At 40.0% G+C, this 16,925-nt stretch overlaps 1 protein-coding gene across 1 annotated transcript; it reads right to left on the bottom strand.

The window, feature by feature from the left end:
- Positions 1-3,761: 3,761 nt before the first annotated feature.
- LOC148098893 (extracellular calcium-sensing receptor-like) lies at positions 3,762-7,430 on the bottom strand. Its single transcript, XM_087851645.1, has 6 exons — positions 7,309-7,430; positions 6,779-7,070; positions 5,772-6,566; positions 5,368-5,595; positions 5,060-5,183; positions 3,762-4,666 (listed from the first exon to the last, which is right to left on the bottom strand). Exons 1-6 carry the CDS (start codon positions 7,338-7,340, stop codon positions 3,762-3,764), a joined length of 2,376 nt encoding a protein of 791 aa, XP_087707771.1. The 5' UTR covers positions 7,341-7,430.
- Between the last annotated feature and the right edge of the window lie 9,495 nt (positions 7,431-16,925).

Here is a 16,925-nt window from a genome sequence, read left to right as displayed (position 1 = left end):
TGCAATCCACATTATATAGTGTCTTGTGCAGTGCAAATATGCTTAAAGTGGTTTAAGTGATGAAGTGAAAACAATGTCCAGAATGTCCAGTGTGTGTGTGTAAGAACTATATGTGTGGGTCAGTACTGTGTGCTGGTGTGATTGAGAGACCGTATTGCCTGCGGGAAGAAGCTCCTCCTCAGTCTCTCTGTGTTTGTCTTCAGGGAGCGGAATCGCTTTCCTGACCTCAACAGAGAGAACAGTCTGTTGCTGGGATGTCTGAGGTCCTTCACGATCTTCCTGGCCTTGGTCCAGCACCGCCTGCTGTAGATTGAGTGCAGGTCAGGGAGCTCTGAGCGGATGGTGCGCTCAGCTGAACGCACAACCCTCTGTAGAGCTGGTCTGTCCTGCATGGTGCTGTTCCCGAACCAGGTTAAGATGTTTCCCGTCAGGATGCTCTCTATGGTGCAGGAGTAAAAGTTCCTGAGCACCTTGGGGGGCAGTCGGAAGTCTCTCAAGCGTCTGAGGTGGTAGAGACGCTGACGGGCCTTTTTCACCACGGTGTTGATGTGACAGGACCATGACAGGTCCTGCGTGATGTGAACTCCGAGGTATTTGAAGCTGTCCACTCTCTCCACTGGGCACTCGTTGATGACGGGGGTCTGGTAGTTCCTCTCCTGCTTAGTGCTGAAGTCCACTATCAACTCCTTTGTCTTACTAACGTTTAGAAGGAGGTTGTTCCTCTGGCACCAGTTCTCCAGATTCCTAATCTCCTTCAGGTAGGGCGACTCGTTGTTGTCAGAGATCAGGCTGACAACAAACATGTGTATCTAATAGAAGAAAGTATGTGAGAATGAAAAAAAAAGAATTCTGGTACGGGTAAAATTATATTTTTTCTTGTTCAGCAACAGCAGCAATGATATGTCTAAATGAGGCACTAACATAGAAAAATAGAATAAAAAAAAATTGAAGTAACACTAAATGATCAGAAGTTTAGATATATTTCAGACATTAACACCAATACATTTTATTTTTATTTTGTTTACAGTAATTTGAGTTTACAATGGTTTAGTAAGGAGATGTCAATGGTAAGTTGTCATAATGTAAACTACCATATACCACTTTTTTCTGATCCAATACCAAATAAAAGTTTGGCTGGTATTGCTTTTTCCAGTTAATAAAAAAAGTCAAGAGAGGGTTAATTTTCCTCATTTCATTTGCCATGTATCTCACAAGTGTAGCTGCTCTCTACACTGTAAAATGTAATATTGTGTTTAATTAAAAATATTAAATAGGCTGAACTCAATTTTTATCAATTTGTTATTAGAACTCAATTTAAGTAAGTTACCAGTACTTTTTATGCAAAAACGCTGATAAACTCAATTTATTTGAGTTGTCTTAACTTAGAAAAACTAAGCTGGAAGTTTTGCTTCTCAGTGCGGAAGGATGAAAGATGTATTTTGAAAATGCCCGGTCACTACCGTCCTCCTCCCTTGCGGATCAGTCCGCATGTTCATGGTGCCAGCATTTGTTATGGAATATGTTGAGCAAACCTGGAGAAGCATCAGCTCAAGATATTATTGTCATTGCTGTGGATTTTTACCTGATACACTGACTTGGTGAGTAAATGTTTACGCTTATTCAAACTGATTTTGTGTCTTCTCTTAGTTTAGCACCAGGTTTATAATCTTGCTAGCTAGTTAGTGTTAGCCTAGCGTTGCTGCTGTGGCTGGGCTCATGTTACTTAAAAATTAACACCACAGCCTTAAAAACCTTACATAAAAATATGTCTGTGAAATTTTCTGTTGATTGTTTGAAATAAAAAAGTGAGATAAGAGCCCAGACAAAATTCTTCGGGAGGTGCAGCCGTTAGGGGTGGGGTGTGGGGGTATTTTCAATCCATAGTCATAACTAACTAACAAACTAACTAATTATATTTATCATGTTTAACCTGAGTAGCAAAAGACTGCAGGGGGGTTGAAAACAATAAGCCAGGAGTTAGTTGTGCTCGCAGACTCTATCAAGCCTTGACCTCCCGGTCAGCTTTCGCACTGGTGGATAACAGAGCTCTTCGAAAACGTGGAAGCACTTTTGCAAATATGTAATATTTTTGATAAATTAAGTAGATAGTTGAGCATTACACAGCTACATTCTCGGCTAAAAATATCTTAAAAGGTTATTTTGTGACCCAGAAAGGGTAGTCTGGGGAAAAGGAGGATCGCATTTGTCGGCCACGGTTGTTGGAGCCTGTGCGTACTTGTAAGCGAGGCAATGGCGGAGGAGCGTGGCTTAAAAACGTATTACTTTTTCTGGGTCACAAAATAAACTTTTAAGATATTTTCAGGCGAGAATGTAGCTGTGTAAAGTTCAAATATCTGCTCGATCTATCAAGACATAACATATTTGCAAAAATGCTTTTGGAGACGTCCATTTTTTTCATGCTTTGTGGCAGCTTTTGAACATCTGTGGCATCTGTTAATGTCAAATCTAGCCTTTATTTAACAACATAAGCAAACTCTATGTTACAATGATTGCACAGCCATTAAGGATCAAATCAGTTTCTGAAAAATGTTCTGCTTTTTCTCCCTCTGCTTGCTTCTTACTGTCTTTGAGGCTCGGGACCAGCACTCCTGTTGTTGGACAGAAAGACATCAACTCAGTGGTAAGTATTTTGGTTTTCCAATATATTAGCAACTTAAAATATTACAACATTCCAGCTCATGTGTTGGAATGAAAAACAAATGTGTTGTTTAAATCAGAGACTGCACTTGTGACAGAACAACAAATATTTTATTTTGATTATATAAGTAATGTAAGTACAAAACAAACTTGTGGTAGGCCTAAACTTATTTTCAGAATAATTACATCTGAGACTTTGTTTCATTGTAAGATTATAACAGTGATGGCAATATAATTGTTTGTTGTTCAAGAGATGTCCAGTATGTTGGCTGTTATACTTTGTTGTGTTTGAAAATAAAAGTTGGGCTGATTTTTAACATCATTACAAAAAGTGTTGTTAATTATTTTTAATCATATTCAGGTTACCACAAATTGTTTTTTGATTTAGTTGAACTTGAAATGTTTGTCAGCAGGTAAACAATTAGTATTGTACAGTCAGAAATATCAAGTTTTTCTTAATACTGCAGACTTGCAATGTATAAGTTGTCCTAACAGTCATCTTAAGTAAGCTTTACTTAGTTTTTTTGAGGCAACGAGTTTCCTTAATTTCTTGAGTTCTGGGAACTAACAAGGCTGTACAGTGTACTCAAAATGAGTAAGTTGCCCTAACTAGGTCATCTTAAGTAAACTTGATCCAATTTGTTTGAGTTCTGGGAACAAATGAGCTTGTACAGAGTACTCAAAATAAATAAGTTGTCCTAATTTAGTCATTTTTAGCTAAGCTTTACTCAATTATTTTGAGTTCTGGGAACTAATTAGATTTTACAGTGTAGGAATCATGTAGAAACAATATAAGTGAACAAAGCAAAACATATTAATCAAGTTGCATTGCACTTAATAGTAGAATTCAACTATGGCTCTAAATGGCAGCCAAAGAAGGAAGAATTGAGCAGGTTACATATGTTTTCTGAATTTATCTGCAGAACCAAGTCAAGTAAATATAAATAAAAAGACTTCTAACTTTTGAGATAATCAAGAAATCATACCAAGTGACTCAAGGCTAAAGGTTATTGAGCCATACATATAATTATTACTGTCTGTGGGGTTTTTTTGGTAAGTAAGTAAGTAAAATCCCATTTTCCTACATTCAGTTTTCAAAGTGACTATGGTGCCTTCTTCCCCATGATATGTTTTTTTGTATTCTTTTCTGGTTTCAGTAAGATGATATAACATTTGGGTATGAAGATGCAAATTAACAGTCCAAAACTTGATGCAAGTATAGCAAATATTTCTACAGCAACACTGAACTTCCCAGGGGAGCTGACATATGCTGGGATAAATGTAATCCATACTGCACAGAATATCAACATGCTGAAAGTGATAAACTTGGCCTCATTGAAATTATCGGGTAGTTTTCGAGCTAAAAATGCAAAAATAAAACATAAAATAGCCAGAAGTCCTATATAACCAAGCACAGCCCAAAAGCCTACAGCTGAGCCTAGAGCACATTCCAGAGTGATCTTGTCTTTGATCTCCTTAAAATTCTTAAATGGAAAAGGAGGAGAAGTTGTTAACCAAATGATACAAATGATAACTTGTATAAGAGAGAATGCTGTAACACAGAGTCTCTGCTGTGTCTGCCCAAACCATTTCTGAACACTACTACCTGGACGTGTAGCTCTGAAGGCCATTAAAACAACCATTGTTTTTCCCAGAAGACAAGAGATACAGAGGACAAAGGTGATGCCAAATGCTACATGGCGGAACATGCAGGACCAATCAGAGGGCTGACCAATGAAGGTCAGAGAACACAGGAAGCACAGAATTAGAGAGAAGAGCAGCAGGAAGCTCAGTTCAGAGTTGTTTGCCCTGACAATAGGAGTTTTCCTATATTTGAAGAAAATGAGTATCACACCAATTGTCATGTATGCCCCAAATACAGATGCTGCAGTGAGCAGTGCTCCCATAATTTCTTCATATGACAGAAATACTGCTTCCTTCTTGATACAGGCATCTCTTCTTTCATTTGACCAAAACTCAGGTAGACATCTCACACAGGTGACAGAATCTGGAAATGAATATTGAAGCAGATGGTACAAGTAGTTACAATCAGTACAATTCCATATGCCTGTGTTTGCATCTACAACATCCATGCAATATCCTACTGATGGTTTACAACATGTTTATTGAGAGAATAACACTTGCATTCTGTTTTGTGATCAAGTGAGGACTGACAGATGTGACATCCAGAGTGTCCATTAATATTTGTGATTGTGGCATACTTTACATTTTAGAGTAATTTGCATACAATTCTAAATATTTTCCAGAGTGCACAGAATCAGAAAGGAGTGAAGTTGCCCCCCCCCCGCCCACCTTCTTCAAATTCAACAAAAGTGGTGTCAAATGTATGAGGTATGCGTGTGCTGGTTTGTGCAAAGATTGAAATGAAATATTACCACACCTGTAATGTTGCTGATCTCTCCTTCTGCACATCTTATACAGTCATAGCAGCAAACAGGCCTTCCTTTCTGGAGAACCTTACGTGTTCCTGGGGGACATTTTTCACTGCAAACTGACACAGGCACCTGCATGATCAAGAAATTTTAACTGTGTATAGACATAGAAAAAAATGTCTCTTTGATGTTCTCACTCGAAAAAGCCCCTCTTAATCTTAACGCATCAAAACCAAAATAAACAAAGTATGTACGTATGTATAAAATGAAAAACAGAACAAAAACATAAAAACAATGAAATTGTACGATAGCTTACCTGCTTTGAGTTTCTTGCCCAAATTAAAGACTTGTTTTGCAGATTTAGCTGTTTTTCTGGAACTAATGATGGATTATAAAGACCAACTGTGACAAACTCCACAATGCCGTTTTCTTTTGACTGCCAGTTTATAATGTCATACTTTGCTGCTGGATCTCCATTCTCGTTAAAGTAAACCTCATCTCCTTCCTTAGTTGTGAAATGGATCTTTCGTATGTGTTGCAGAACCTAAGAAACATGTTATGACTCAATTCATTGCATGAAAAAGATTTTGCACACCTACTGACTGAAAAATATACAGAAGAACTGCAAAATGAAGTTCTTGTAAATATTTTTAACTAAAAGATATTTTTAATAATGTATCTTAATGTGAACATTGTAATCTAAATTAGTAAAAATCTCACCATGAATGGATCTAGCTGCACATTTCTGTTACATGTTTTATTACAGCTGAGGATATTGTGAAGTGCATGGGCCACTGCATACACTCCTTTGTAGACATTGTTAAAGAGAGGCATGAGAGACATGTCAATGAAGCTAACTTGAACTCCAGTCATATCTTCATGTCCAGTACACTCTCTCTGAATGTCTGACGATGACTTCAACTCCTTAAACTTACAACTAAATAATGTCTCCCAGAACTCAGTAAACAGTTCATTGTTTGATGAATTCAGCGGCTTCTCATTCAGTATGAACTCTCTCAGGCCAGTGACATGTGCTTTAGGAATGGAAAGACCTATTGCACCATCCAGTATGTGATGTGTGTCCATTTCTGCAGTTCGTGAATCAAATATCCAAGTCTCACTGCCTACCCACTGGTACCCAGACAAGTTATAATACGAAAACTCTCGTAGCAGCACATGAAAATCTGCACGGGAAAGGAATGTAACAATAACCTTGGAGGTTGAAGCCTTTATAATTTCAATTATCCTTTGTATTTTGGAATATGGATCTGTTCTAAAGAAAGATACAGAATACTCCAAACAGATGCCCAGCTGCTGTGCAGTTTCTGTGAATGTGGCCATGCCATTATTTCCATAATCACTGTTGGTTCTGATAGCTCCAACCCAAGTCCATCCAAAATACTTGACCAAATGTGCCAGGGCTCTACTCTGGTAGTAGTCACTGGGTATTGTTCTGAGGAAGGATGGGTACCTGGTTTTGTCACTGAGACAAGCACATGTGGCAAAGTAGCTGATCTAGAAAAAAAAAAGAAAAACTTATAAATGAAAAAGACACATGATGAAAAAACAAAGAAACTGTTAAAAATAAAAGATTCAGTATTACTGTAAAAATACAAAAATAACAATTCCACTCAGTACTGAGTACATAAAATGTACCAGGCAAAGCTTTTATCTAAGAAGTATTCAAAGATTTAAAAAAAAAAAGATTAAATATATAAAATACCCACCACTGGTATAAAAAAAGGTCCGATGACAGTAGCTAATGCTATTGTTGTAGAAGAAGAGGTCGCTCCTATTATGGCCTGTACATGTGCAGATGTGGTACATGGTGTCTTTGACGGTACAGACACATTACCATTAGCCAAAGCTAGTGTAACTCCTACACTTCTTGCAACATTGTCACAAGTATCATAGATTTTATAACCCAGAGAGATTCCTGGCAGTAGGTCTGTACTTTTATTAACCTCCTCAATGGCAAAAAGCATAGCTTGGGCAAACTGCAATTCTCTGAAATTTAAACTTAATTGAGACGATAATAGACACTTATGAATAATTTGCTTTCCATCATGTTCTTTAAAACAGATACAAATAATTATGTATAAATCTTTAAACAGCAACATAAGCATTTCAAACAACAATATTTGATGCGAACAATTTATAAAACTGAGAACATTAAAATATTTATCAAGTCTTATTAGCATCTACATATTTCAAGCAGATTCTTTTAAACTAAATTAATTTCTGCGGTGTCATTTACCTGGCGCATTGTAGTGGCAGAGGTTTATTCATGTAGGAATCCTTTCTGTCTTTCCAGCTTGTGTGAAAAGAGAACACCCCCCCCAGTATAATATCCCCATTCTTAGATAGCAGTGGGTTCTCAGGATCTTCTCTCTGTCTGCACACTGGCTCTTCAGCATGAGAGACAGACGCCACCAACAACAGTTGTAGAAATGCCCATCCCTGCTCTGGCCATTTCTGTGTTGATGTCATTTCTTGAGCTAAACCACTTAGTGGCATTAAAAGTATCTTGATGAAAATGAAGGTGTGCTGGTATTTATACCTTTCAGTGCAACATTAGAAATAATATAATAGTAACAGTGTATTCTCTATAGACCTACAGGGTTGGGCACAAGGAAGGACCTGCCCTAATTTGCATTTTAATGTAGTTTAATATATGTAAAATAATGGTATACACACATATGCCCATTTAAATATGTAACAGTGCAAAACTTCTTAAAAATAAATATGCACAAAAATTGTTTTGCACATGGGAAATGTGCATTGAGCTCTTCTTATATGGCAGTGAAGGTCATATATTTACTCTCTTATCAAGTCAATATCGTAATTAACAAGTGGATGCACTGAAATATTATTTACTGTATTTCATACAATACTTTTGGGCTACTCTTAGAGCTTTACACAACAAGTCACAGTCATCTATTCATCTCCATATTCACAGTGAAGATGTAATATTTTGAGTCTAAATTCATTCGCTCACTCTCACATACGTGCATTCTTCTTTCACATTCATATATTACTGTATACATGTTTATGAGGGCATATTTCAATTCATTTCAATTCAGTTTTATTTATATAGTCCCAAATCACAACAACAGTTTCTTCAAACCACTTGATATTGTAAGATGAAAAACCTATAATAATACAGAGTAACCCCAACAATCACATGCAATCACTTTGGTGAAAGTGGTAAGGAAAATTTCCTTTTTAACGAGAAGAAATCAATGACAGAGCCAGGTTCAGAGAGGTGCGGCCATATGCCGTGACCAAGTGGGGGTTAGGGGAGGGAGACAGGACAAAAGCCATGCCGTGGAAGAGAGCCACAGATTAATAACTTATAATTAAATGTAGATTGATGTATAAGCACATGGTGAGTGAAAAGGGCTGAGAGAAGGAGAAACGCTTAGTGCAGACGTTCCCAAAGTGTGGGGCCCGCCCCCTAGGGGGGGCGCAGAGCCATTGCAGGGGGGGCGCGGCATGAAAAGGGAGGGAAAAAAAAGACAACGCTTGGTCACTGCTAGCACGGGCGCCCACACAAACGCAAAGCAGGAGATGAAGCATGGCTGACTATGTTTCCAAACCAACTTCATTTTGAGCCAAAGACTAGAAAATATGGTGAAGCAAATCTTCCCTTTGGTTTCACCTGCACAAGCGCCGAGGTAGGTCTCCCTGCAGGATTGGTTTTCCCTTCGTTGGGAGCAGCGCTGGGCTGTTTAAATCACGGACAAACAGTATCCCACATTCTTGATTTGTAGTTCACAAACACTTGTTGTAATGACTAACTACTCCTGACATTTTGGAGATGTTAGCTCTTTATACAGTAAAGTTACAGTGGGATACAAATAACATCAGGCTGATCCTGCCACGATTTGTTCCCCCGGTTCAAATCACGGACAAACAGCATCCAACAGTTGTTTATGTTTTTGAACCCATTTTGCAGAGGCATTTTTTGAAAAATTTATTGATAGCAATGTTGAATATTTTTACACAGGAAAAAAAAAACAACTACATGTAAAATAATTACACCATGACCCCTCTGCCTTTCTAAATGGAGGGACAGTAACTGTGTGTATATGTAAGCTGTAAAACCTGCAGATAGTCAGATTAACAGTATTTTGTCTCTATCTGCCATGTAAACAATAACATGCACACAGCATGACGTGAAAAAAGGCACATACCTTTGACGTTGAGTGACGAACTCTGTATTCCTCTTCCACACATAAACGCAAAAAAGGAGTTTTAAAAAATCTCCGTTCTCGGTGATTTGAAACGCCGTTTACGTGTGGACGAAACAGCTGCGTTTTCAAAAATACCGGTGTAGGTGTGGACATAGCGTAAAAGACTTAGTAGTTTATTTTCTTACTACCTGTAATTTATTGCAGATTACTTGTATTTGCTTAATTGTTTACTAAATGTTTGAGGTGTGAAATAAACCGCAATGGAGCAAAATATGGGTGTGTGTGGTTGGCGCGCACGCACGAGGGGGGGCGCGAACGTTTTTCTTGTAAAACAAGGGGGGCCCAGCAAAAAAAGTTTGGGAACCACTGGCTTAGTGTATCATGAGATGCCAAGTCTATTGCAACATAAGGGTGGATTCAGGGTCCACCCGATCCAGTCTTAACTATAAGCTGTGACAAAAAGGAAAGTCTTAAGCCTAATCTGAAAAGTACAGAGGGTGTCTGTCTCCAAAATCCAGTCTAGGACCTGGTTCCCCAAAAGAGGTCCCTGAAAGCTAAAGGCTCTGCCTCCCATACTACTTTTAAATACTCTAGGAACCACAAGCACATCTGCAGTCTGAGAGTGAAATGAGTATTATGAGGTCTCAAGATAAGATGGGCCCTTGTTATTCAAGCCCTTTTATGTGAGGAGCAGGATCTTAAATTTGATTGTAGAATAGAATACAGAACAAAGTGGAGAATTATATAGAAAAAGAGAAACATATACAAACTAGTGGACATGTCCACATGGCCTTCTCAGCTTTCCAGCTGACTCCTCTCCTCTCTCCCATCCTGGCGTCACTGAAAAAGGAAGACACTAATTAGGAGGATAAGGAACAGCTGCCCTGTCAGCCTCACTGGCATTGCCCCTCGAGCCTGCTGCTTCATCCCTCCCCTGCACCTACCCCAAAGACACATCCCCACCACCACCCTCACCACCTGGCTGAGACTGGGGAGCCATCTGGCCGAACCTACTCCCCCTCCTGTGGGTGTGGGAGAGGAAGTCGGCCACTGCCATCTGAGGACCAGGCCTATGGATCACCTTGAATTTAAAGGTCTAAAAAGCCAGATCCCACCAGGTGATCTGGGCGTTGGCATCCTTCATGCGCTGGAAGCACGGCAGCGGAGCAGGGTCTGAGCAGAGGGGAGGTTGCGATGGAAATTTTTTTTACCTTAGTGTACTGATCACGTGTTCTGACAATAGTATACATATGTATTAGTGATATTAGTTATATATGAAGGATAACTTGTTTCCCACTCGCTGGTTGAACAAGAAGGGTCCTTGCAACTGGAAGAGGGAAGTAACACAAGCACTTTGTCTCCCGGTGAAAACTGCCTGAGTCTAGCCCCTCTGTTGCTCTGTGCTGCTGGGACTTGAGCAGTGTCTCTCATGATAACCTCCCCAAAGTGTACAGCTTTGGTCTCAGGTCCAGAACCTACTGAATCTGATTTTTTGCTGGGCTTGGACCTTCCTCTCAGTTTTCTTTAAGCAGGTCCAACACCCCTGCGACTTTCTGCAGGGGGCACCTCACGCACTGCAAACAACAGAGGGTCTAACCAGCGATCACAATTGTGTTCATCCTTATGAATGAAATTCCGAATCATGGACTTTAAGGTCCATAATCCACGTGGATGTCCGGCCAATAACATCTGGCCATTATTCTTTCCAGAGTTTTGTCATAGACAACAACAACTGTGTGTGTTCCTCTGTGCGAGTATCACAAATTACTCAATAAAGCCTATCATTTAACAATATGAAGTGCAAGAAGGTCCATGCGGCTTCAGGGTGCACCAAGTAACCATTAATTTCTATCACTTAGTTAAAGTCTGAGTGTAGGGGTCATCATGAGATTGCTTCAGTGGAAAATTCCGTGGGGCGAATCGTTGGAGCCAGCAGGACCTTCTAGTGAGGTCTACTCAGTCAGTACACGCTACTAAAGGTTATGATCGCGAGCTAAGTGCAACCTTTATCCCATGCGTTTTTCCCTTGTATTTTAATAGCAGCAGCACAGTGGGGTATTTGTGAATATCCCCATGAACAACTTAATCTTCACCCACTCTGCTTCCAACAATGTCCTGGGGTGAACCGTGAACTAGGGTATGCTTGCAGCCCATGTCCACAAATACCCCCTTGACACCTTACCAGAGAGCAGCCAAAGCGGAACACCCAACTGACCTCCATCAGCTAACAATCCTGTAGTGGGTGTCCCGACCGACCACACTTTCAGCACTCCCACCCCTAGTGGCTTGGGTGCAGTGCCTGTTGTTGCCAGGGAACGACTGGGTTTGTGGAATGTAGTGGTGGCTAGCCCTAACCCACTTCGATGGGGCATGGCCTGCTGACCGGCTGGCTGCGGCCCTCCTCTGCTTGCCTCCATGCAGCCAGATGATCCTCAGCTAGGGTGACCACAGTTTCCAAACTCGCCAGCTGGTTGCAGCGGTCTCTATGGGCAGCCTCTGTCTGACACTGGGTGGGAAGTCTGAGACTAATTGTAGTTGGTTAGACAGGACGTCTTCTCAAGGTTGTACAGTTTGGTGGTGAGGATGTCTGGGATTGTGGTGATGAACGCTGAGCTGTAGTCCACAAAGAGCATCTTCATGTAGCTAATGTTGTTCTACAGAATGATCAGCGTTCTGTGAAGGGTGATGGCATCCTCCATGGACAAACTAAGTAAATGGTAAATGGTAAATGGTCTGTATTTGTATAGTGCTTTACTTGGTCCTAAGGACCCCAAAGCACTTTACACTATACACAATCATCCACCCATTCACACACTGGTGATAGCAAGCTACAGTGTAGCCACAGCCACCCTGGGGCGCACTGACAGAGGCGAAGTTAAGGTTTCCAGGTTCTGCAGTTTAAATATGGATGAGTCTCTCAGATCAAGACAGTCCTTTAGCTGAAGGAAAGCATCATGTGGCCATGTTTTATTTACATATGTGCTTGGAGGAGTTTGTTTCCCTTTGGGGGATGTAGGCAGGGATGAAGAGCAGAGAGAGGTGGGCAGATTGTCCGAGGCGGTGTTGTTTTGTAGGCACGCTTGATATTACTTTACACATGTTCCAGTGTCATGTCCCCCCTGGTAGGACACTTAACACTTGAATTTGGGGAGTACGGATTTCAAACATGCCCCTGTTATCGTCCCCAGCAAATATATGTTCAACCCCCGGGTTCTCCTTCTGCTGTCTTACATACAGTGTACATCCACGTTAAAATGTATAAATGTGAGAATAAAAATGTGGAAATATAAAAATTAACATAAAACTATCTAAGAATAAAATTATGTGCATCTAATAGAAGAAAGTATGTGAGAGTAAAAAAAAAGGAATTCTGGCACCCATAAAATTATATATTTTTTCTTGTTCAGCAAGAGCATCAATGGTATGTCTAAATTAGGTTGCTATGACCGTATGTGTTTGTTTTTGTGTGGACAACGCACTGTGGTATGTTAATTAAATTGTCCAGGAGCCCTGCTGCGATCAGTGCGTGAATGTACAGCTCCGAAGTGACTGGTTGCAGGTGGAGGACCCACCTCTTAAATGAGCGCTGGAGCGCTGCCGACGAGGGAGGTTCTCGAGCTTCTCCCAATACCTGAGCAGTACGCTTGTGACAACCGCTGGCTGTGGTTCCCTGTAGCAGTTAAGGAGGTGGAATGGGTAGGGGTGAGCTGCCATTTCTTTTGATCACTCATTTTTCTTCTGTTTTGTGTAGGCCAAGGAGGTCGGACTCAGCCTTTGGTTTTGGCTTTTGTTTTCTGTAAGTGAACTGGACATGTGTGTGCTTAATAAACTGGCAAATTACAGCAGCATTTTCCTATCCTCGGTCAGAAGGCACAGGTGACTTATATGATGAAAGAGAGGGTCCACAGCAATGATAGTTTAGGTTCCTTTAATCCAAAACATCTCCAGGAGTGAATTCGTGTGAGTATATGTAAGTGTGTGGTTCTGTAAAATAACAGAAATTACAATTAGCAAACAATTAAAGTCAACCAAACTGGTCTAAATAATACAGAAAGGGTTGAACAGAAAATCTAATTCGAAAATGACTAAACCCCACCCCCTGGTGGACACAAATGGGCTGCTGCACAGGGATAGACTCCATCTTTACTTTGGGCAGCTCAGTTCACAAGGGTAGCGCCATTTTGGTCAAATCAGCGTGAATATACAGTGTCTCGTGGCTACACAAACTGCTGGAAAACTCTATAAAAGCATCACACAATGTACATAGGCAAGTATATGATAAGTTACAACCATAGAACAAACAAATATAAAGCACTTACTTATCATTCACGAACACGCACGACACATGTTCAGTACAACAGCCCAGCTCCACCAGCGCTATCACGACGAACCAGCGCAAACGTGGATGGGAAAGGGATGGGAGGAATGTACCATCTTAGCAATGGTTAGAGGGGGTCCGTGGAACAGTCTATATACACAAATCACAGGGGTTTTATACAGTAAGGTTAGGTGTGTGGGAATACGAGTTTAGTTTAGTTTATTATTTTGGCCTTGGCTCACCCTAAGTTGTTTACTCTCGCGTTTTGTTGTTTCCTTTTCATTATGTTGTAAATAAATGGCATTGCAATGAACAGATATTTGTTTCTTGTTGCTGCATGGGTATTTGGTGGGGTGGGGGTGGGGGGTGCTTCATTCATGTTATGACCTCGCCCCTAGACAGGTCGTAACAAGGCACTAATATAGAAGTTAATAAGGAGTTTGGATATATTTCAGACAATTCACACTGATAATAAACAGTGTGAATTGTCATACACAATTTATCTTTTGTTTACAGTAATTTGTGTTTACCATGGTTAAGTAAGGAGATTTCAATGGTAAATTGTCATCATGTAAAGTATTATATACCATTTTTTCTACTCCAATACCAAGCAAAGGTTTGGCTGGTATTGCAAAAAGAAAGGGTTAACTTTCCTCATTTCATTTGCCATGTATCTCATGAGTGTAGCGGCTTTCTAGAAATCATGCAGAAGTGCTTGAGGCAAAGCAACTAATCAAGTTACATTGCACTTAATACTACAATTCATACATAGCAGCCTCTTGAAAAATAAGGAAGAATTGAGCAGGTTACATATGCTTTCTGAATTTATCTGCAGTACCATGTCAATTAAATTTAAATGTAAAAAATTCTAGCGTTTAACATAATCAAGAAACTACCCAGATAGCGAGGAGACATTGAACAGATGTTCCATCAGAATCGTCAGGCTTGAAATGTCAACACAAAACCAATGTTGAAACAACATTGAAATACTGATGAAACCTGACACTGACATTGAAATAACATTGATTCACTGTTGTTCTGTCATCGTTGATTGTTGATCTATTTATAGTTGACAAGGTGACAACAATCACATTGAAAAACCTTGATTTATGGTTGAGCGGAAATTAAAGCTGCTACCACTTGGACTATTCCATAGCCCCCCCTCTCACAGTGGTACATCCCTTCAGGTAACCATTGTCTTGTACAGTAGAGCGGGACATTAGATTTACTCTCAGCGGAATTGACCGGAGAAGGCATCAGTTCATGCACTGCACTGGCCTGCACCACGATTAATATAAGGTAAGAATGAATGACTTTTGTTCTATTCGTTATTTCCACGGTTGCATTTGAATAACAGTAAAAAACAAACAAACTTGTTAATGTAAAGTTTCGGACAAAATGTGGGAGCCCAAAATTGTGTCTACTTTCATCTTACAATCCGGCAACAAATAAATTGCACTGCGAACAAAGTCAACAAAGAAAACATTTTCGTTTCATACTTTTCCGTTATATTCCCTTACAAAGCTAGCTTTAACGGTTCGAGGGTTCCTTTGTTCTTGCCGTCGCCTCGGCGCTTGACCCAGACTTTCGCTCTGTAGTTGCTTTTTAGCATAGTACTACAAAAAATTGTAAATCTGTGATATATGATTGATGAACATAAAGGTAACTGTATAAATGTGTTCAATGACTTTGTTACTTTTAATGATTGGAGAGCACCTGCTTCAATTCGCACTCAATTCAAACTTTACGTTGCACGCTCACCTAACTTTACGTTGCACGCTCACCTAACTTTACGTTGCACGCTCACCTACCTTGCGTTTGCACCTTTTGTCCACACGTAAACTGCGTTTTATTATTTATTAATTAGTTTTTCGCCTCTCACTGCTTAAGCCATTAATCTTTCTGGAATTGTTTTTTTAAACAGATCCGACCTCACAAAAGATATTAGCTATGCTGTCAGACCTGACGACAGCTGTTAACGAACTCCGTGAGGAGGTCAGAGCCATCCGCCATCCCTGCTGCAATGAATCGGTAGATGCTGGGGTATTGCCTCTGGATTTGCCCTTGCACAACATTGAGGAGCTAAACAATGCAGAGGCAGCTCTTCAATCATAAGAGGCAAATAAGGCAATGGTAAGTATATAAAGGTTATGTACACTTTGTAACTATAAAGTGTAATAGCTGTCAGATGTGATTTAAATACATAACAACGGCCTGTTGATTAAACACACAAGCACTTGCATACACATTTAAGACATGAGACACGCTAATTCCATCTCTTAAAGTGTGTCTATAGGTGAGACGCTTTGCCTTGATTGGAGGGACCACACTGGAGGTGCGAGTCCGCCGTGTAATGGCTTATGCCATTACAAACGAGCTGGCCTCGTTACTCAACTAGGCAGGGAAAAAAACCAAGGACCAGACAAAGCAAAAAATGGCATTTAAAGATACAGCGCTCTGCAAATGCATATATGGTGGTAAGTTTTACAGTTTTTTTGCTATATTACTTTGTCTTTCTTAATAACAAGACTTTCATGTCCGGTTAATCTGGAGATGGAGTCTTTGGTCTTTGGCTTGTTTAGTCCTCGGGTTGTAGTTGTACAGCCCGAGGACCCCATGTTTATTTTGTTTTAAAGGATACACGGCACACCATGCTAAGACTTATCACTTTTTCCGCATCACTTTGGGAATCAAATGCGGCAGATTTACGCCTGGTGACTTTCATGTTTATTAGCCTAGGAGTTTACATACTTTCTCCCCGCTGAAGACAGTTAACAAGAGCTTATTCATGTGCTCTAATTCACTTTTTTTGTTTGTGTGTGTGTATTTCTTTCCTAGATGGCCTGACGCAGCAGTTAGGGGCAAACTCTATGTCCGAGTTTGTCTTTGCACAAGCAGTGCAGAAATGGCTCCGATACGCCCCAGATCGTATGGGTATGGGTGGTGCAGGACGCACATCATGCATCCCAATCCCAGAGTAAAAAATTACAAACTTCTGTGAAACATATAAATGTAAATAGCAAACTGTCTTTTAATAAAGTATTTAGCAAACGAAACATGCCTATTGACCTTTTTTTGTTTATTTTTTTTCTCTGTTACATCATATGCAATGCTTTCTTATTTTAGGATATTAATATTGACATGATACATTGTGAGACATTTGTTGTTGTTTTTTTTTATAAAGGGTGTCCAATTTGAGGAATAAGTACAATTATGTGTTTAGGTGGTTTAAGTATTGATGGAAACATGCAGTAGTTTAGTATTGGTTAAAATACCTATAAAGAAAGGTAGATTTCCAGTCATGATTTAACTGTTGTTTTAATAAAAAGCAACTGTGCGAAAGAGGTGGAAAATCAACAC

This window comes from Neolamprologus brichardi, chromosome 14 (assembly GCF_056152115.1).
Source record: "Neolamprologus brichardi isolate AB-2024 chromosome 14, ASM5615211v1, whole genome shotgun sequence".
Taxonomy (NCBI): domain Eukaryota; kingdom Metazoa; phylum Chordata; class Actinopteri; order Cichliformes; family Cichlidae; genus Neolamprologus; species Neolamprologus brichardi.
The sequence above is the reverse complement of the archived record's forward strand: the minus strand, read 5'-3'. Positions and strand labels throughout refer to the sequence as shown.

What these genes read in the sequence shown, in the direction of transcription:
- LOC148098893 (XM_087851645.1), bottom strand. Translation starts at nt 7,340, where the DNA reads ATGAATAAACCTCTGCCACTACAATGCGCCAG. An exon ending in CTGCCACTACAATGCGCCAG is followed by an intron (nt 7,071 to 7,308) that starts GTAAATGACACC and finishes GTCTCAATTAAG; the next exon opens with TTTAAATTTCAGAGAATTGC. An exon ending in AGAGATCAGCAACATTACAG is followed by an intron (nt 4,667 to 5,059) that starts GTGTGGTAATAT and finishes ATTCATTTCCAG; the next exon opens with ATTCTGTCACCTGTGTGAGA.